This window comes from Mytilus californianus, unplaced genomic scaffold (genome assembly GCF_021869535.1).
Source record: "Mytilus californianus isolate M0D057914Y unplaced genomic scaffold, xbMytCali1.0.p SCAF_9, whole genome shotgun sequence".
NCBI lineage: Eukaryota > Metazoa > Mollusca > Bivalvia > Mytilida > Mytilidae > Mytilus > Mytilus californianus.
In genome coordinates this window covers 71,087,674-71,110,370 of record NW_026262745.1, presented here as the reverse complement: position 1 = coordinate 71,110,370, position 22,697 = coordinate 71,087,674, and the positions used below count along the sequence as shown (strand labels likewise).

Genomic DNA, 22,697 nt, shown 5'->3' with positions numbered 1-22,697 from the left:
ATCAACGTTTTTTCATGATTTACTCCGGTTTAAAATGGAATTAAGAATTAAATTATAAGAAATGACCGTAATATTTTTTCTGTCTATTCGAAATAACATAAAATATATGGTGCACACTTTAAAATAACCCGCTACGCGGATTATTCAGTGTGCACCACATTTTTTATGTTATTTCTTCATAGACAGAAAAAATATTACAGTCATTCCTTAAATAACGCTCATAACTCCTAATTTTTATGGTATGAAGTTCCTATTGTCCATAAAAGAGAGGCGAAAGATACCAAAAAGTAAAACCAAAGGGACATACAAACTCATAAATCCAAAACAATCTGACAATCTTATAATTGATTAAACCACGTTTTGTAGGTCAACTTGAAATTGACCTAAATAGAACATCTGTCCATTACTGATGAAAAAACTACATTATTCATTCTATGGACATGGGTGGTGAAAAGTGGAAAGAAAAAAACAAGACAGTCAATGTTCAATGACATTTTTAAACATGTATACTAAGCAATTTCAGCATGGTACACAAAAAAATGGGAAACAAATTTTAATTATCAAATTGACAACACATCGATCAAAAGGTCACATTTAAAAATTGCCGCTGGTCACTAGGTAACTTTTAAGCAAACTACACAGTTCTAAACTGATCAGATTCGTCGTTAATAACATTTTTAAAGGTCACAGGTCCTCATAAATTAGATGTCAGGTTGTATTCAGGTCACAGGTTAGATTTGACTATATTGGAGCCACATAACTGTCTAGAATTCTACATAGTAGACACCTCTTACAAAACTGACAGAATTAACCTATCAACTCACTTATCCTAACATTTCAGATTTTGTAGTACATTTTATTAGGTATCGAAGTACCATCACTTAGTCAAATACACTGATCTAAATAACTAAGTTAAGTTACTTCTTTAGAAGTCTTCTATCTGCAACGATTATTTGCTCTTGTGATCACAAAACATTTTGCTGTTCAGTAATGCGTTTTAAATATTGAGTTTCATCATTGCTTTTTAAGCATTCACAAAAAACAGAATTAAAATAATCTGTGTTACTAAAAAACTTAGAATGTAAAAATGCAAAATGGTTGACCTAAACTGTTAATAACTATTCAGAGTTATGTCCCTATATGTAATTCTATCTTCTTAAGATGTCCTAAAAATGAAGAAAGTGCTGATTGGTGCATTCTGTACAAAAGTTTGAAATTACTTATCTGTCCTGAAAACAAAAAAGAGACTCAACATTTTTTTACATCATTTTACAATTTAGCTGACAAAAAAACATTAATTATGCAAATATCAAAATCACATTGCACAGTAGAAAATCTTACTCAAGTATATATTTGTACAAAAAAACATTTCTATTAGATACTATCTTTTGATTGTAAGAAGCTTCTGTCTAAGGTGAGAAAAATCCAGGATTGTTTATGAATCTAATAAATGTTTTCAAAACTTTAACTGCAGACTGTATGTAATGTTGAGAGGGGTTCCGGTAGTGGATCTCGACGTTGTTTTTTTTTCTCTCGATAGATTATTGGTTGAATAAGATTCAGATTGTTTAAATTGTTACGATACGGGTCGAGTATAGGTCCCGACTACAGTCGAGTAATATCAAGTAACTTCAGACCAATTCAGAATGGTCGAGTAAAAACTAGTACAGTCGAGTTCAAATACTCTCCGTGTCAGACTTTTTTCAGCTTTTACCGGTTTGTATTGTATACAAAAAAGTGTTGGTTACAGAATATTCTGAATTGTGTATTGATGTTACTAGTTACTGAACAATTGTATCGTATTTTGCGGCAAAGGATTTACTGAATCTTCAAGGTTCAAACTATTGATAGTCATCGTGTTAAGACATTACATGTAATTCCAATTTTTTTTTATTTTGTAGCCGATAATGAACCGTAAGACGAGATTTGTGTTACTTAAGAACCAAAGGGTCACCTTTTTTTAGTATATTACGATAAAAGAAAATTCGAGACGTCCATTGTGGCAAAACTGAAACCTGTCCTTTACTGAGAGAACATTAAAAACGGATAAATAAAGGCAAAAGTATCATTCCGTCGTTCCATAGTCATACTAGATATTCGATTAAGCAAAAACAAATCCGGGTAACAAACTAAAACCGAGGGAAACACATTAACTATAAGAGGAAAACAACGGAAGCACTAACCTACAACAAATGCCAACGCCAACATACAAAGACACGGATTCTAGATAACAACTGCCATATTCCTGGTTTGGTTTTTAAACATAGTTCTTAATGTTTTGTGTTGTTTTATTTGTCTCGTTCTTTCAATTCTTTAAAGTATAATTAACAGATGGCTTACACAATCATATATACTGCACATAAGTTGACAAATATTTTGTTTTGCAGATAACATTTCGTTTTTATGCCTCATAATAAAAGATTATCACAAGAGGAGACAAAAACTATAAATGGTTTAATTCATACTTTCCAACAATCTGCAATCTTATATGACGAACACCTAACCTTAGAACGTCCGGGATCCTAAAGTAGCTGCTTGCTGTTGGATGAGATACCCAGAAATTATTTGTTTTCCTTTTTTCTGTCCTTTGTCGTCTTTCGACCTACATGTTTTCATTCCAACTAGAATATTTTTTACATAAGGCATAATACATGTGTACTGACGAGCATGTCAGCATCTATCATTCAGCAAAGTCATTACAACATGTTGCGTATATAGACATATGTTTTTTTGGGGATAAAAAGGTTTAAGCTAAAGTATGCAGTAAAGGAACCGTGGTTGGTATAGAAACCAATGGAATGAAAGGAGAAAATCAGTTATTACCTGCCATTTTGGTTGTAAACTCTAACTTTATTTACCTGGTAACGGGGACTTCCCTGATGTCTACTTTCTTTTCTATTTATAGTTCATTTAAAATTCACATTGCAAAAATAAATTACCTTACAAATACACTTCAACTTTAATTGAGTGATATAAAAGACATTTATAACCTGAACGTCCTGCGTGGGTTTTTGAAATAAATTACACACTAAATATTTGACTAGTTAAAGTAATAATACAATTTCAATTATAGATTTACTTTTTTAAGTTAGTCTTTTTAACGAAAATATTGTACCAATTTTCTAATGTTTTCTTTCCACTAAAAGACATTTGTAAACTCTCTTCATCGTAGCATATTTGATTATTTTCAAAACTTTCGATATTGTTGTTCCTATAAAATTTCAGTATCACCCACAAACACATCAAATATCCACAAACACAAACAAATTAAAAATTGAGACATAAATTATTTGCTATCGGGGCCTTTTTATAGCTGACTATACGACATGGGTTTTTCTCATTCTTGAAGGCCGTACGTTGACCTTCAATTGCTTTTATCTGCGTCATTTGAACTCGGATGGATATTTATTTCATTGGCGATCATACCATCTCTCTTTATTCTAATGTGGATAGCATTTGTATTATATTTATCTTAATAATACTGGAATAAGAAATCAGACCAGTATATATGTACAGGGTTATCATTACCGCGTATGGTACGATTTTGACACGCATACTACATTTTGACTAAGCGGTTGCATATTCATGAAATCAGAGATAAAGCAGCACGTGTACCCTAATAGTTGTAGATTTGTAGCGTAAAATTAGATATGTAGTTTTAAAAATAATAGAAAAATTAATAGAAAATAATTACAGAGATATTTATACATGTTATAGTTTTGAACGTTAATAGGCTACGCGAGTAAAACACTAATTCAGTATTTTGGAAGACCTCAATTGTTTTATTCTTGCTTCATGCAACAACAGTAAAATTTTGAATTATTTGGACAGTGATTGCTTTATATCTAGATTATTGAGTTATATTTATAATGTATTCGTTGGGCATTGTTAAACCTAAATGCTAGAAAAAAGAATATGCCATTTTAATGTGATCGACAAAACGAGAAGCAATTTGTCATAATCTTTTCAAAACAAAATGAATTTTGAATGTATATAAGTCAGATAATGCAATTTGTAAGGTTTTTCGTGTCGTAAAATACACCTTGGAGTGTCAGAATTGCATAGCGAAAGACCTCTCTAAGGTTTGTATTTCATTTGTGTGTTTCGGTGTGATATATGACAAGAAAAAAACTTTAAATATGCATTATCAATAACATATAACATTACCGCTGACTTTAACCATAACCTTTATACTGAATAATCTAAACACTTAACCAGACAATGATCATTATCCTTACCTTACCTTAACCCTAACCCTGATCCTGACTGTAAAAATAAATACTATCCAGATTATAACATTAACCCTGATCCTGACAGAAGCCCTGACCATTACCCTTACAATAGCCCTAACCCGTTACCCTGAGTATAACCATTAGCCCTATTCAAACTGTAACCCTAATCCTTACCCTGTTTATAAACCTATTATTCCAACCGTAATCATCATTAATATGGTCATGTTTTGTATTTTACAGTTTACAATTATGTTTTTGCATTCGGAAACGCGTGTGTAAAAAGAATTCGCAACTTATACAAGAGGCTTTTATGAACCTGAACCCTTCTATTGTCAAATATTTGAATAATAGAGAAACACCTAACAACAAATTCGTAAAAAACATCTTTTAAGTACAATTCCTACTATAAGGAGTCAGTCAATGGTTTCTATTACAATTGCATTCGTTTAGACCTTGTTGTACATGGTGTATACCGATCAGTTTTGCTGGTAATCGTTTCAACCTATCTATATTGTATTTTCAAGAGGCAAATACCTGAAAATAAGTAAAAACCCGTCTTTAAAGGGCGATAACTCTTCTAAAGCGTTATTCAATGTTTTCGGATGAATTACAATTCCTGTGGGTCTGTATGATTGATAATGTTTAATGTTTACAGTTTCTATCAAACTATTGTGGGAAAACACCCCAAAACTAGTAAAAAATCATCATGGAAGGTGATAACCCCTACAACGAGTCATCCGATGGTTTCAATAATATATGGGGTTCTTGTAGATCTTGTTTAGCTGATAATGTTTGTTGTTCACAATTTCTACGTAACTATCATGATTTTAAATATAATAGGAAAAAGCTTGTAAATTAGTCAAAAACGCCCTTAAGGGCAATAACTCCTAAAATGATAGTTTTGGTGCAATCAGAAAGTAGGCAGATCTTGACATTATTATCATTTATGTCCTGTCAGATGTTTTCTATTTTTCATAGTTTTCAAAATTTGACAATTAATGCATTTTACCCTTATGTTTCATTTGTTTTTGCCACAGCGAACCCAAATTGAGCTACGACGACGACGACGACGACGTCAAGTAAAGGCAACAGCTCACACTGCCGTACCTTAGAAGGTTAAATGTCTGTATTAAGTAACTCTTGTTTGGTCCAGAAAAGTTACCAGACGCTGTTAATATCATATCTTAGTATAAGTAATGTTTAATAGTTTCAATGCCTGTCAATTTTCGATTCAATTGAAAAGGCAGCCAATCTATTTACACAAATCTGGAGTCCTTGCTCAGATGTAAACAGTTAAACTCACACACATGCATATTACATTGTAAAAACCGAGTAATTAAGAGTTTCATAACAATTCAGAAATAGGTCCGATATTAAAATGGGCGCATAAGAATACCTAAAACTTGATTAACTTTGTTGCAGTAATTTACTTGGTTGTTTTTAAAGGTCTTCCTTAGTTTATGTTCTATTATGTTTTATCTTTCCTTTGTAATGAAAATCTATTTCAAACTTTTTTTAAATTTTGAAATGTACCAACAGTCATTGAATTTGTTAATTTCCTATTGTTAACACGAGACATCTAACAATCAGATATGAAACAAAGTCCTAAATTCAACTACAGCATCAGATATTTCTTAAGTAAAGCTACAGGTGTCACCATTTAATAAAATCAGCTGTTCCTTCTTAAGCACCCAAGTGCAACGGCATTGGAAATGTTCGATTCAATATAAAAGGTAGCCAATTTATTTACACAAATCTGAAGTCTTTGCAAATAATTCACAAAAACGGAACTTTTTTAGATTTATTAATGTAATATATAAAGAATGAAGAGCAAGGGAGCTTTAACTGAGAAATGGTCACACAAACGAAAATATATACATCATTGCCACTTCAAACAAATCAAACATTTATTTAAAGGTCAATACTCATATAAATAAGAAGATGTGGTATGAGTGGCAATGAGACAACTCTCCATCCAAGTCACAATTTATATAAAGTAAACAATTATAGGTCTAAGCACGGCCTTCAACACGCAGATTTGGCTCACGCCAATCAGTAAGCTGTAAAGGGCCCAAAAATGACTAGCGTAAAATAATTCAAACAGGAAAACCAACGGTCTAATCTATACAAGAGTGGACACACAGAAATGTCTGGCCTGTCGTGTATTTCTAATTGAAGTTATGTTGAAAGTAAATGCTATCAGACATACATTATAAATTTTAAGCTGTAAATAATGAGATATTGTCGATGCTGCTGATGCCTGTATGAACGCTGCTGCCAGGCCTGCTGAAGACAACTATCATAGTGTCTTCATACTACTAATTGTATAGGTTATTATCAGCTACATGAAGATATGCTGGATAACTGTGGTTAAGAGTGAAATAACTTAGTGATATACCATTGATATTGATTATTGTGATTAAAGATAGCAGTGAAGAATGAAAAAAACTAACATTGACCTATGAACCATAAAAATAAGGTCAAGGTATTATAAACCCTGCCAGACAGACAGATAAGCCTTACAATCATTCCATACACCAAATATAGTTGACCTATTGCTTATATTTTCTAAGAAACAAAGTTCAGCATTAAAACTTTACATTGACCAATGAGCCATGTAAAAGGGATTCAGGTCATATGATACCTTGCGAACATATATAAACACCTTATAAAAATTCCATACACCAAATATAGTTGGCCTATTGCTTATAGTTGAACAAAAATAGACCAAAACACCAAATTTTAACACTGAGCAATGAACCGTGAAAATCAGGTCAAGGTCAGATAAAACCTGGGAGACAGACATGTACATCCTAAAATATTTCTATACACCAAATATAGTTCACCTATTGCATATAGTATAAGAAAAAAGGACCTCTGAACCATGAAAATGAGGTCAAGGTTAGATGACACCTGCCAGTTGGACATGTACACCTTACAATCATTCCATAATTTAAATATAGTTGACCTTTTGCTGAAAGTATTAGAAAAATAGACCAAAAACAAAAACTTGAACATTGAGCAAGGAACCGTAAAAATGAGGTCAAGGTCAAATAAAACATGCCAGACTGACATGTTCATCGTAAAATATTTTCATACACCAAATCATATATGACACCTTACACTCATTCCATACATCAAACATAGTAGACCTATTGCATATAGTAGAAGAAAAACAGACCAAAACACAAAAACTTAACTATAACCACTGAATAATGAAAATGAGGACAAGGTCAGATGACACCTGCCAGTTGGACATGTACACCTTACAATCATTCCATACACCAAATATAGTAGACCTATTGCTTATAGTATCTGAGATATGGACTTGACCACCAAAATTTAACCTTGTTCACTGATCCATGAAATGAGGTCGAGGTCAAGTAAAAAAACTGTCTGACGGGCATGAGGACCTTGCAAGGTACGCACATACTAAATATAGTTATCCTATTACTCATAATAAGAGAGAAATTAAGAATACTAAAAAGCTTAACTTTTTTTTCAAGTAGTCACTGAACCATGAAAATGAGGTCAAGGTCAATGGACATATGACAGACGAAAACTTCATAACATAAGGCATCTATATACAAAGTATGAAGGATCCAGGTATTCTGAAATATTAAGCTTTTAAGAAGTTAGCTAACGCCGTCGCCATTGCCGGATCACTACCCCTATGTCGAGCTTTCTGCGACAAAAGTCGCAGGCTCGACAAAAACGAGAAATACTTATGAACCACACCAACAAACGACAACCAGTGAACAACAGGCTCCTGACTTAGGACAGGTGCAAAAAAACGCAGCAGGTTTTAAGGTTTAAACAGGCGCTCAGTATGTTTCAATATAATATGTAAAGCACTTTTTAACCACGGCCATTTTCAGATGAATTCAGCAGACATAAAAAAAATCTGTTTATATTAACTGAAACTGCTTCTGCAAATGAACAACCATGAATAGGCCTTAACAACCATTGACAAGATGCTTGATTTGGAACAAGTACATTTAACTCATTTATGGAATGATAATTTATTTCAAATATACATGATATATAATAAAAATAACATTATTTTTTATCACATATCAGATATTAACAATAACATCAGATTCTGAAATTTAATCAAATATTCAACAACATATATTTTATTCTGCATCTGCACTTTGAGTAATGTGGTAAAACAAATATTACAATACATATTGTATTTATTTTTTATGAATATAGTGCAATCATCTATTAATGGTATAGAGGAAAATATGATTGGTAACTATTAAAAGTTTTTTTCTGAGAATTCCGCCAAAAAATGCCATAAAAAGCAACTTCAACACCTCAAAGTTTAATGTAGAAAGATAGAAAATTTTGCAATTTTATATTTCACATCAATTTTTTTCTTCTTCTTAAGTTATTGAATGTCATAAACAGATAATATTTTTGGGTGCATTGTTTTCACACACTATTATATATGTTGTTACAGCAATAACTAGTACATCAGAAATTAAAAGTTTTACAGTATCCGTAGTTATGTCAATGCTAAATATCTTCAAACTAAATTTGAAAAAAAAAAACACGTTAAAAAAAAGGAAAACTTCAGTCAATAAAAAGAAGTGTAGATAATTTGTATTCTTTTCCTAAAGAACTTTTGCACTGCCTTAAAAAAGTTATTAATTATTCATTTTTTGGTAACAATTCCAATGTTAAATGTTTTGTCTTGTTTCTTGATGAGATAACAAAAATAAATGATGTGTAAACTCAACTTTTCACTTACAAACATAACCTTCGGTCCTTCAGTTTGTTAGTAGGTCTTCCAAGTTTAGTCCTCATACACAGTCAAAATAACCTTGATCAACATAAATAGATAACGCTCATAACTCCTAATTTTTATGGTATAAAGTTCCTATTGTCCATAAAAGAGAGGCGAAAGATACCAAAAAGTAAAACCAAAGGGACAAACATACTCATAAATCCAAAACAATCTGACAAACTTATAATTGATTAAACCACGTTTTGTAGGTCAACTTGAAATTGACCTAAATAGAACATCTGTCCATTACTGATGAAAAAACCACATTATTCATTCTATGGACATGGGTGGTGAAAAGTGGAAAGAAAAAAACAAGACAGTCAACGTTCAATGACATTTTTAAACATGTATACTAAGCAATTTCAGCATGGTACACAAAAAAATGGGAAACAAATTAAAATTATGGAATTGACAACACATCGATCAAAAGGTCACATTTAAAAATTGCCGCTGGTCACTAGGTAACTTTTAAGCAAACTATACAGTTCTAAACTGATCTGATTCGTCGTTATTAACATTTTTAAAGGTCACAGGTCCTCATAAATTAGATGTCAGGTTGTATTCAGGTCACAGGTTAGATTTGACTATATTGGAGCCACATAACTGTCTAGAATTCTACATAGTAGACACCTCTTACAAAACTGACAGAATTAACCTATCAACTCACTTATCCTAACATTTCAGATTTTGTAGTACATTTTATCAGGTATTGAAGTACCATCACTTAGTCAAATACACTGATCTAAATAACTAAGTTAAGTTACTTCTTTAGAAGTCTTCTATCTGCAACGATTATTTGCTCTTGTGATCACAAAACATTTTGTTGTTCAATCAACAGTATTAATCATGGTGAAGGGAGATAACTCTTTATAAATCAGTAATGCGTTTTAAATATTGAGTTTCATCATTGCTTTTTAAGCATTCACAAAAAACAGAATTAAAATAATCTGTGTTACTAAAAAACTTAGAATGTAAAAATGCAAAATGGTTGACCTAAACTGTTAATAACTATTCAGAGTTATGTCCCTATATGTAATTCTATCTTCTTAAGATGTCCTAAAAATGAAGAAAGTGCTGATTGGTGCATTCTGTACAAAAGTTTGAAATTACTTATCTGTCCTGAAAACAAAAAAAAGACTCAACATTTTTTTACATCATTTTACAATTTAGCTGACAAAAAAACATTAATTATGCAAATATCAAAATCACATTGCACAGTAGAAAATCTTACTCAAGTATATATTTGTACAAAATAATTGGTAGAAAAATAGGATGAATGTATAAACAAAATGTACGGAATGGTTAGTTTTGGTTATTATAAATAAATTATTCCCGATACCACAAACAAAGTTATATATCAATATCTAGGGACTAAACATGATGATTCTTTAAGCTGGAACACACTTGAAAATTACAATCGAGTTAATGAATGAATCCAAAACACATATCAAGTGATGCACTATAAGCTATAAAAAGCTTTCTACATATCTGAATATTTAAAGGAAAGATATGTGAAGCCATTTACACAATTTCTAAAAAAAAAAGGACTGGAATGATTTTTTATATAAACAGTTGCAGTTTTTGAGAAGACAGAAACATCAAAAAGGAAGACTGTCTAATAATATTGCATGAAAAAAAACAAGATCAAGATTCCAACTGCAATCACAAGTTTTGTTAGCTTTGATTGTAAAATGATAATGATCCGTGAAAAGGGATGTTAATGATAAGTATACAATTAAATTAAACAAACATGATTATTTTTTGTAAAAAATGATTAGAATGACACTTACATGAAAAATTCAAAAAAGGAAAGGAAAAAAGGTGGAAAGAAATTATCACAGAAAAAATTGTCATTTTGAATAAATATCACTTGTCTGTAAAATATTTATTTTCATATTTGATTAAAAAGAAGAACTTTCCATACATTTAAATATTTAAATCAAATTTATTTACAAAACACAAACTGTTTTTTATCTGTGTAGAAAAAATAGGTAGTTTCCCTTCCATCAATCATGCAACAGGCAACATTTTGCAGTGCATATTTTCAATGGCCTACAATGCGACAAGATAGGTTTGCAAAAATAAAAAGATGCAGTTTAAAATTTATAAGCATCATTTGTACGCAGCATTTCTTGAAATCTCAAAATCATAACACTCAACAATCACAATGATAAATAGACTAATTGGACTTCAACTTCTTCAAAAACTACCTTGACAAAAAACTTTAACCTGAAGTGGGACAGACGGATGGACGGACGAACAGACTGACGAACGAAAGGATGCACAGACCACAAAACATAATGCCCCTTCTCCTATTGTAGGTGGGGCATAAACATTTCAGAATTTACAGTAGATCACTATTAAGACTATAAATATTCAAATTTTAAATTTTGCAGGATGTATAATCAATTGACGAGCTTCCATGGCTAATTAGCTAATCATCCATAAGAAGGAAATGTTACGAAGGGAGATAACTGTTTTTACTTAAATAGAGTGTAACTGTTTATTTCTAATGAACCAAGTCCATTAAATTTTTAAGGACACAAGTTAAAAATTATAAAATTAAAAAGGGGGGGGGGGGGTCTTCTTTGCTGAAAGCTAATATTGTGCAAAAACTTACAAAATGAATAACAGAATCTGACATAAGTTATCAATAAACCCGAAAAAATTATAACAACACTTATTTTCGACATTGTTTCAAAATTTGTGTTTTTTCATGAATGACAAGTATGATATTTTAAACAGAAGATTGTACATAGACCCGAATGACAGCCAAACAAGATTCTCTTAAACTCTTAATGAAGATTGTGCTTTTGAAAAATTGAAAATGATAATAATTATTGTAAGACAAAAGTCAACTCAGAAAATGTTACATAAATTCAAATATCAACAAACAAGTAATAAATCAGCTTATTATAAAGCACACAGAAGAAAAGTTTATCTTTTTCCAAAAACTCTTTAACACTTTTATTTCTCTTATTTTGAAAAAAAAAAAACATTATTAAAAGTAATATTACTTCTTGTTTACTTTGATGATTTTCTAATTTATTATAGTTCTTGATAGTTTATTAAAATTATGAAAAAAAACAAAGGGACTCAACATCTAAATACCTTCTGAAAAATCAAATGTCCCACAAATATATACTATGGTTTAAAGTAGATGTGTCAACTAGATAACAACCCAAATAAACCAACAAACATTTAGAGATCAACCTAAGGTCTTAAACAATAGAAAAGTATAAATACTGTATGTCAAGACCTAAATTTCATGGAGTCCAGAACAGATGTGAATAAAAAAGACGACAAATGATCTGCCCTCATCATAAATGTCCTTAAATGAGAAAAAAACATTGATATAACTTAAGACAACTACTGTACACATTTCATAGCCTGAATCCAAAGACAACACGTTGAGCCACATTCTATTGCATATAACATTTCAATTTCATTTTCATTAACATATTTCGTTGTCTTTCAACTTCTCTACACATAACTAAAGCTGTACAGAATTTTCATACCCATTCAGAGGAATATAGTTCCTACTATATATAACACTACACACAGACGTTAAACTTTTAGAAGAAATTTCTAAGAAAAAAAATGCTTTAAACAAAGATGAACACAAAATTATGATTCTAATTATAAACCAAAGGAGTATTTCCCCAAATTCATGATTTTGACAAAAAAAAATAAAAGTATGTCATATTGCCTCAAGTGAATTTTTATGGTGATTTGATAAACTGAACAACAGATATACATATATATTTCATTTATAAGGAAAAGTTAAATGTGCATGATAAACTGTGGAATATTTCCTGCTTTTTTATAAAAAGTTATTAATTCTTTTTATTTCTCCACAAAGTTGCAGAAAGGTATTTGCACAAAGTATACTTTTTGCATCATACAGTTATATAGCCAACCATATAAAAAACTAACTACTATGTAAATGCATTGACTCTTGTATAAAAGTAGAACATTTTGGAAGGATTTTAATTTTCTGGTAATTCCTTGATTAAGACAAAATCCCAAAACATCCCCTGGTGTAAATAAGATCTTTAAATAGATCAGAATATAGGACATGAAAAAGTGGAAATAAAAGTTGTAAACATGTTTTGCCCTAGAAATTGTGAAATATAAACTATGCAAAGATAAATCAATTTATTCTAAATTTTCAGTTGACATTTGTCTCCTTATATGCAAGCATTTACTTAGTAAATATTACAAAATTATCATGTTCATGCATGTGATTTAGTATCAATGGTGGAATTGAGCAAAACAAGCAAAGCTTGCTAATAAATGTTCAAGCTCCAACAATCCAAATTCAAAGTGTATATATGCATGAAAATATAAACCTAACTGTAAAAGTGTAAACAAAATTTCATGAATGTAACTACATTTAATCAGTTTCTTATGTAATCCTAAAAAAAAGATTTCATCATACCTGTAAATAATAATATTGATCTACAAACCAATAATGATCCTGAACTAAACTATTGGCAGTATTGCCAGTTGAAATTACTTTAAGGCTATACTCATAAACATGAAATTTTCTAATGTTAAAAATCTCACTTAAAAAAAAATTCAGAGCTTCTGTCTTACATATATTTTTTTGTGACAAAGCTACTTGGAAAGAGTATTAGCTGGTGAAATTAAATGTGCATGTCCAAACACTGAAATTTTAGAATTTATAAATTTGTTCAGAATTTTCATCTGCAAATATATTTAAGAAGAATATTGCCTTTAACAATGATTGTATTACACATGCATTAAAAAAAAACATATTTCATCAAAGACTAGGGTATTAATGCTTTTTCTATCTTAACAAAATCTATGAAATGAAAGTTATCTCAAGTTTCCTCTTAAAATTATTTTGAGTCACAAAATAAATAATATACATTACTTCTGTTGATAACTATGCTGTTGTTGCAAAAATATTCAAAAAACATTTATTCATTAATTTTATATAAATAAATCTATTAATTCTACAAATTTTTTTCACATTTCTACATATTTTTAATGTGATGAGATTTCCTTGCAAACAGACAAACAATACATAATGAGCATATTATATCAAACCATCCTGAAGCAAATGTAAATATTTTATAACTTAAAACCTTGCATGTGTTAACCCATTTTTTGCAAAAGGTCAATTCAAATTTGAAATTGGCCTTAGGTAACTTAATTTTACCTATGTTTCAACTGAGCAATTTATTTTTCAACACTAAAAACTTTTAACATAATGAAAATTCTTGATAACTTACAACATATCTGAACCCCTGCAAAAAGCAAAAGACAACAAATCCGTGGTCTAGATTGTTGGGACCAATTTTGGTTACAACAAAATGTCTCCGTGGTTCATTTATATTTTGTGAATTTTGGTTTTTAATTTATTATTTCAACTTGTGTTTTATATAATGGATTTGAAAACTTATTTATTCCTTCAAGTTGAAAAATTTAAATACAAAATGAAAAAGCTATAATTGTGATGAAAATCAGACAAAACATATCAAAATGTTTCAAATCGTTTTTTTCCAATATAACCAGTAAATTCTATCAAGATATATCAAAACAGAATTTCAAATTGAAGGAAAAAAGATTTAAAACATTAAAATTCGTTATTCAGAGTAGAGATCACAAAATAACACAAATTCTTCATCTCACCAACAAAAGAGGTAGAGTTTCAGGAATTCATGTTTGGAACAAAGGTTTTTTGGTAATAAAAAATCAACGGTACAAATAACACAAGAACAAAGAACATTGACCAAGACCAACATTTTTCAAATTTTTTTTTCAAGGAAAAATTTTCTTTACCAGCACATTATTTCGCCTAGTAAGCAAATTATTATTTTTTTGGCAATAAAGCCATTAACTTTTTATGTCCTTAATGTTAAATTATTAAGCAACATTGAACTGCACAGAAATACATTTGGTTGCACCAAATATGAGCCCTATTTAAAAAAAAATCTTCCTATAAACTGATATATATAATTTTATTTCTACTGACTGAAATCTAATAAATTAGATATATAGATATTATATATAATATATTCCAAACTAGTAATTTACAAAATCTATTTACATTAAGCTCTCTTAGACTAGCAATAAAATCCAAACCAGAATCTCCAATATAACACAAGGGGAATAACTCAATTTCAAAAGCTCTAAATGTAACATGATATTGCATTTTACAGATATAGCATAGTTTTCATGAAATATATATTATGAAGGCAAAGGTAAATACTTTTGTATATTCTAATTGAAACTATTTTAGTTTTCCAAATTCTATTTCCATGACTTATGATCTTATAAATTGATAAGCATTTGAGAAAATTTTCAGCATATTTGAATAAAGCTAAATTGATTAAGCAAAATAGTTCAAGAGTTTAAGCTTTTTACTAATGTGTACTTTAATGCCCAATTCTTCAATCCTGCCACTGAAAAAATCATTAATCAGTTATAGTTTTTCTATAATTCTATATTTAGGGATTATCATCATTAAAAAGATATACTTTGTTCCATTTTCATGAAAAGCAGAGGATTTTTTTCTTCCTTTTAAAAAACTGTACAATACTGCATAAAAAGCTAAAAACCATTTAATAGAAAATTATTGATTTTTTCTTCATAGAGATCACCTTTGATGAGCCAATGAATAAGAGTAATAATTAAACTTCTCAGTAGCTTGACCAAAATTTGCAAATATACATTCATCCTTCAAAATGCATCTTCATTTATTCACTTTGAAAAATATCCAAAATCTGCTAGTAAGATTTTTTTTACCTTAAAAGAAACCAATCAATATCATTATCTAAATGCTAAATTTCAACCTCATGCTGCCTCCATACTGCTTTAAGGATGCATTGTGGGTAAACAATTACTTATTTGTATATAAAATAAAAAGAAAGCATTGTGGTAAACATAACACACTTGCAAGCAATTGGTTCAATACATTACAAATAGCAGATATTTACCAGAAGCTGTAACATCATTTTCATTATCTGATACAAACAATATAATTACCCATGATCCTTCAGTTTTTGAAGTAGCACATACTGAGGCAAGCCTGAGGCAGGTTTACAACAGAATACATTACAGAACCTCACATTACAACCTCTTTGTAGAAATTTATTTTAAAAATCATCGATTCAAGATTTATGTTTCTTATGAAAGAATTTAAACACGTGCTTCTTTTTGTCCTTAGGTTTAGTCTTTTCCTCAACGCTATGATTTGTATGCAAATGACCGGAACTATTCAGTTTTTCTAAATTTGCATCTGATTGGCTACGTTTTCCAAAAGGCACGGTCTGTTTTAAAACATCTTGGTTCTGTATATAACCCAGTCCTCCTATAGTATCACTGTAATGCCTGCTGTTCCCAATTACATTCATTGATTGGGAGACCTTCATGGGCTGGTAACAAGGTGGTGCATGCTGCTGCTGTATCCTGGTTTCAATCAGACTTTCTGGGGAAGATGAATTGCTACAAATACAGAGAATCAGTGATTAAAGAGGACCATGTTAGATAATTAGAGTAGGTTCTTGATCAGGCTGTCAAAAGGAGAAAGAAAATCAAGGGGTATATCATGACTAAAAATGTGTAATATAGTTTCATAACTGTGAGGACAGCTTTAGATTATAAAAAAATTGATAAAATATCTGCTATGTTTCACTTTGCTAGTGATATCAACTGACTTTTATCTAACAAACTTTAAATATCAGAATTGTTCCTAAATAACTTAGATCATAAAACGTCAGAATAGTATTTTTTTCAGATGTTTTGACTGTGTTTGGATTTTCATGGAATGTGAAGCATGTATAGCATGAGATTCTTAACCTGTGAATGCACACTGTTGGAAATGACATGATTTATAACAAACATTTTTTAAAATTGTCTGTTTAAAAAATTAATAAATTATTCAAAAACTAAGTTTTCAACTACCTCAGGCAAAGTTGACCTTTGATAAATTTGGCTTTCTTTTTATATCCTTGTTGGTCATATAGCTCCTCGGCTGTTTTATGTATTTATACCTCCGTGGCTTTGAAATATTTGGCTTTAAGTGTTAACGTTCCAAATGAAGGTAAATTCAGAAAAGCACAAAAGAGGCCACAGTTATTCCCTACAATTCTAAAATGTTGTATTTGCCATACTAAAGAATTACTACTGAAACTATAAACTCAGAAATTTAATGATGTTTTTAATATTTGCAGAAATTGTAACTGTAAATATTTCATAAAAAAATAATTTTGTAGTTCAAATTTTGATTTTAGTCTATTATTCAACAATTGCAATTATAAATGCACACACACATTTTTGAATTAGCAGTAATTATGGGTAAACCTTATGAAACAAGAATGTATCCATAGTACATGGATGCCCCACTCGCACTATCATTTTATATGTTCAGTGGACTAAGAAGTTGGGGTCAAAACTCTAATTTGTCATTAAAGTTAGAAAGATCATATCATAGGGAACATGTGTACTAAGTTTCAAGTTGATTGGACTTCAACTTCATCAAAAACTACCTTGACCAAAAACTTTAACCTGAAGCGGGACAGACGAAATTTTTATGTTCAGTGGACCGTGAAATTGGGGTCAAAACTCTAATTTGGCATTAAAATTAGAAAATCATATCATAGGGAACATGGACACTAAGTTTCAATTTGATTGGACTTCAATTTCATCAAAAACTACCTTGACCAAAATCTTTAACCTGAAGCGGGACAGACGGACGGATGGACGGAAGAACGGCTGCACAGTCCGAAAAACATAATGTCCCTAGGTGGGGCATAAAACCACAAAAATACAGTGTTATGTTGATAATATTGAAAACCATGGAAACTAATGACTAATGAAACAAATTTTTTTTTTTTATTTCAGTGAATGATGCTCAAGACTTTAATTTTACAACATATTCATATGGCTTAATGATCAAATCTAACCTACCACCTTGGTGGTTTTGACAGTCGGCATTACCACCTGACTTAAAAGGAGCTGTGACCTTTAACACAGGTTTATTCTTAAACATCGACCTGTCAAAAACGCTTGAAAGTGACCAGAGGCAACTTTTCAAAGCAATCTTGTGACTTAAGGGGGTATCCTACTGGAGCCTCATTCATTGTGATGAATAAATCAACTACATACTTGTCTAAATGAAAGACTGGTTTATCTTGTATACTGGTATCTGGTGGTGTCTCCATACTATTACTAGACTGGTCATCACTTTGATGGGATTCATCAGAATGTCTCTTCTTTGGTGTCCTTGACCTTGGTAATGAGTTACAACTACCCAAATGTCCCATAGAATTTTTCAGATTGTTTGGTAAATTGTGTGGTCTCATTGGTGTACTGGTTCCAGGAACAGGGTACCCTGAAAATAAAAAAATAAAACATAATGAAAAAATAACTACATTTTGAAGTTGATGAAAACTAGATGTTTGCAGTTCAAATTCCCCTATATATTTTTTTTCTATGTTGTACAACCAATCACTTTACAATATCTTCACTTGATTAAGACAAAACATTGATTTTTTTTCAATTCCTGCAGGCTTTTTCATCAACTTTTTATCAAGAACTGATTCTTAGATAATCAAGGTATTAAATCATTTTAAATATGAAAAAAATGACTTGTAGAAAATAAAAAAAATAAATGTTGGCATGCATCTTTTTACATCACACACAGAAAGGCATTCAATGGAAAAGAAATAAATTCTTATCATCAAGCTTGGTACACTCTTCAAATGCAGCAAAGAAAATAGAAGTTGGGCCTTAAAACTGTTTATTGGACTTGAGACTTTTGAATGCCCCCTTCATGGTAGCATCTCTCTTATCTTTTTATTAATTTTTGAATTAAAATATTAATGGATTTAAAAGTAAAAATAAAACCAATATGATCCTCAAGTTGAAAAACTAGAGACCCATAGATACTTCAACAACTTAAAAACAAAAACACCCAAGAGAATCACATTAACACTTAAAAAAACACCAAGGGAATCACATTAACACTTTAAAAAAAACACCAAGAGAATCACATTAACACTTAAAAAAACACCAAGAGAATCACATTAACACTTGAAAAAAACACCAAGAGAATCACATTAACAATAAAAAAACACCAAGAGAATCACATTAACAATAAAAAAAAACACCAAGAGAATCACATTAACACTTAAAAAAAACACCAAGAGAATCACATTAACACTTAGCAAACATGTCTTATTCATTGCTCAATTTCGTTTTATTTTTAAATCTGCAGTCAATCAGTTTCACAAATTGATCCCAATCAGCGGTTCAAATGTATTTCAAGAATGAAAGGCCCAAGACTTTTCTGGATTTACAAATCCAAGTCATCCCTTGGAAAATGAAAAATCAGGCGTAAAAAAATCCTCTAATGCTTTTGCTTCCAAAACAACTCATGACTTTTATTCAAGATTGTTTTTAGAGACTACAATCTAGAATGAAAATATCTTCTTTCTGTTTATAAAATTGAGAATGGAAATGGGGAATGTGTCAAAGAGACAACAACCCAACCAAAGAGCAGAAAACAGCCAAAGGCCACCAATGGGTCTTCAACACATGAATGTTTCAGTCCTGTCATCATAAAGATCGTACGAAGTTTTGTATGTATATCAAATGTGTAAATAATACTATTTGTCCTCCTTGCTAAGCTTTGTTATATCAGATGAAATTAGTTTAATTGTGCCTCTCTCATCACTGTATTTATATTAGGTATACTGAATATGCAATTGTTTTTCTCTGTACCAACATGACCAATGTAAAGCATTGGCTGTATGAGAATAAAGATATATAAAGTTTTTAGAATAGACATGAAGAGCTTTCTGTAAAAATGACAGGAAACAATTACTGTTAATTCAGAAATTATTGCGGTGTTTCTATTAATAAGGAAAATGTGACAGTATCAGATTCGCTATAATAAAAACATTCAAATTTTCAGTTGTAATTTTCCTTCATAAAATATTTGCAATTGCATTATTTAGATTTCGAATTTTTGCCAGTGGTCAAGGATTTACAATAATAAATGCACACATTAATTTCGGAGTTTACAGTATCCACTAACCTAATGATTTGTAAAACCATAATTTCCAGTATAGACAAATAAAAAGAAAAAAAATTAAATAACATTGAATTGATTAAATCAATTAAGTTTCTTATTTTGATTTTTCAACAGATTTAGGTAATATCATCATTATTATATACTTTTATATTTAGTATTAGGTATAATTAATTTCACCTGAATGGATATGGATACTTGGTTAGGTAGTAACATTTTTTTATAAGTAAAACATAGATTCTGTACTTATTCTACTTCCCTTTTTGAGAACACATTTGAAATCACTATGAAAAACCATAAGTGCCAAATTCAAGTAACAGTCAATTTGTTTGAAAATAAAGATAAATGCAAAAAAAAAAGACTGTTATTATTTGTTACAGTCACTAACAGTGGATAATAATGCAAGTTAAATGTTCATCATGAACTGTTCATATTTATGGATTACTGAGTTCACACCTGTTTTGTAATAAGAGGTTCATGCTGCTTTGTCTTTTTTCAAATGTATTTTGTGGACTGATGTTTGTCATTTTTGACCACTGTGTTGTTTCTTATTGTTTTTAAGGTGGTACATAACACTACAAGGAGATAACTCTTTAAAATCAGCTGAACGTTTTAATCAAGTTCTACGGTTAAGGAAATATTAAGCTTCACAATGGTCAAAATTAGTGTTTGTCAAACTGCTATATATCCAATGAAATTTTTCCAATAAAGTTTGTGGTTCAAGTTTTTTGAAATTTTTATATTTTTGTCAAAGGGTCAAAGTAAATATTTTGTCAAAAATTTACGAAAATTAAACGAGCCAAATTAAATTTAGTCAAGGTGTTTGGTACCACCTTAATGCTTTTTTGAAATTATCTCATCATTTTGTTACAGTTGTGAACAGGAATGTCAATACAAAAAATAATTGCAAATGCGATAATCATTCCTCTAGTTCATTGTTCATGGAATACGGTAAATTCAGATATTGATGTGTGCATTTATTATTGCAATTTTTGAAGAATGGACAAAAATGCGAGTTGATTATTGAGATTACCCGAAAATCTGCATACAGATAAATGTTTCAGATATCAGAATGCAAGTTCTTATCATTGCCATACCATCCCAGTCCGATTTTTTCCATTAATAAAAACCTCGCAATTATATAATTTCTGAATTTACAGTACTCATTATTCATTTAAATATCACAACAATTGTATTGAACTTAAGCTATGCCTTTGGGTTGAATTTATTGAGTAACAGCTATTTAAGATAAAACTGGTAGCGAACAAGAAACAAATAGGTAATTCAAAGAGGAAGAAACAATAAATCTTGCAGCATTTCCTAAATATGTAAGCAAATATAACTAAACAATTAGGCAAAGAAATCATTAAACAAGGAATTATTTGAATCTGGAATAATTTTGAATTCTGGAAAGTTGACAAGAAATGTATGATGAATACTAACCTAACTTAAGTGGGTTAGCCATGCACACATGGTTAGGTTCAAGTTACTTTCACTGATATTTCAGTAAGAACTAACTAATCCCCCTTAGCTTTGCACGCACATATGGCTAACCCTATTTAGTTGGATTAGTTTTCATCAAACATTTGTTATCGATTTTCCAGAATTCAAAATTATTCCAGATTCAAATAATTCCCTGTTATTAGGAAATGTGTATCAAAATTTAAATAAAAACAAGCTGCTTTAAACAGATGTCATTCCAATACCAAAAAAACAGAAATGTAAAAAAAATGGTAGGATCAAAGCCATCTTTCCCATAATGCAAGGCTTATACTGGTAGGACAAGAAACCAGTCTTACTTGGCTGTGCCACCATATTAGTTTCTGACCATCTTCTGAACAACTTTTTCTTATTACATGTATTTGTTCTGGCTGGTTGGCAATTTACAGCTGTTTCAATAATATATTAATAAGATATTATAATTATTTAAAAAAAAATCAGTTTAATATTAACACAAGCTTGAAAATGAAACTTAAATTATATGTATTGAAAACCTCTGCTAAATATTCATAAAAAAGGCCATTAACAGAAAACACATGGCTGATCACGAGAGCATGATAGCGCAAATTGTTACCCTTAAAAAATATGGTCAAACGAGGCAAATCCATGGTAGGGATGATTTTGATAGTACAATGTATCATGTAAATATTGAAATTAAAATGACAAATAACCTGTAAACCATGCAAAACATTCAATGTCAATAAACCATGGCCAAATAATCTCTATGGACATGAGAACTGCCAATGATAACAACAATACAACAAAATTATTTTCATTTACCTGTGTATAAAATTATTGCAAATGGCGGAATTTTTTTTCAAGGTTGATGTTTTTCTGACATTGTTTAACATTTCACAGCGGTATTATACTTTTACTTTTATTATTCATCCCTTACTATTATTAATTTTGTATTTACATTGTATCATAGATCAGATTTATTCATTCTGTGTATGTTCATTTGTGTTACTACGTCTTTTGATTGAGTTAAGCCATTTCAATTAATATTTTATAGTGTGTCTTTCTATGTTGTGATGTTACACTATTGTTTCAGATAAGGGTGAAGGTTTGGTACCATTAAAACATTTAAACCCGCTGCAATTGTTTGCAC

The 22,697-nt window shown here is 30.3% G+C and overlaps 2 protein-coding genes across 4 annotated transcripts in view; both read right to left on the bottom strand.

Annotated features, from left to right (window-relative positions):
- LOC127715048 (uncharacterized) overlaps window positions 1-2,869 on the bottom strand; it is a 30,152-nt gene extending 27,283 nt beyond the window's left edge. The window contains exon 1 of the mRNA XM_052221066.1: window positions 2,824-2,869. Coding sequence (XP_052077026.1) covers window positions 2,824-2,830 — 7 coding nt within the window. The 5' untranslated portion in view covers window positions 2,831-2,869. The remainder of the gene's footprint in view (window positions 1-2,823) is intronic.
- A 10,298-nt stretch (window positions 2,870-13,167) lies between these two features.
- LOC127715045 (stromal interaction molecule 1-like) overlaps window positions 13,168-22,697 on the bottom strand; it is a 50,293-nt gene continuing 40,763 nt past the window's right edge. For 2 of the 3 annotated variants that reach the window (XM_052221063.1, XM_052221064.1), the window contains 2 exons: window positions 18,163-18,388; window positions 13,168-16,500 (listed from right to left, as the gene is read on the bottom strand). In XM_052221063.1, the coding sequence (XP_052077023.1) occupies window positions 16,167-16,500; window positions 18,163-18,388 (560 nt within the window). In that variant the 3' untranslated portion in view covers window positions 13,168-16,166. Of the gene's footprint in view, window positions 16,501-18,162; window positions 18,389-21,888; window positions 21,979-22,697 lie in introns of all 3 variants that reach the window. The other variant, XM_052221062.1, reaches the window with a different exon arrangement.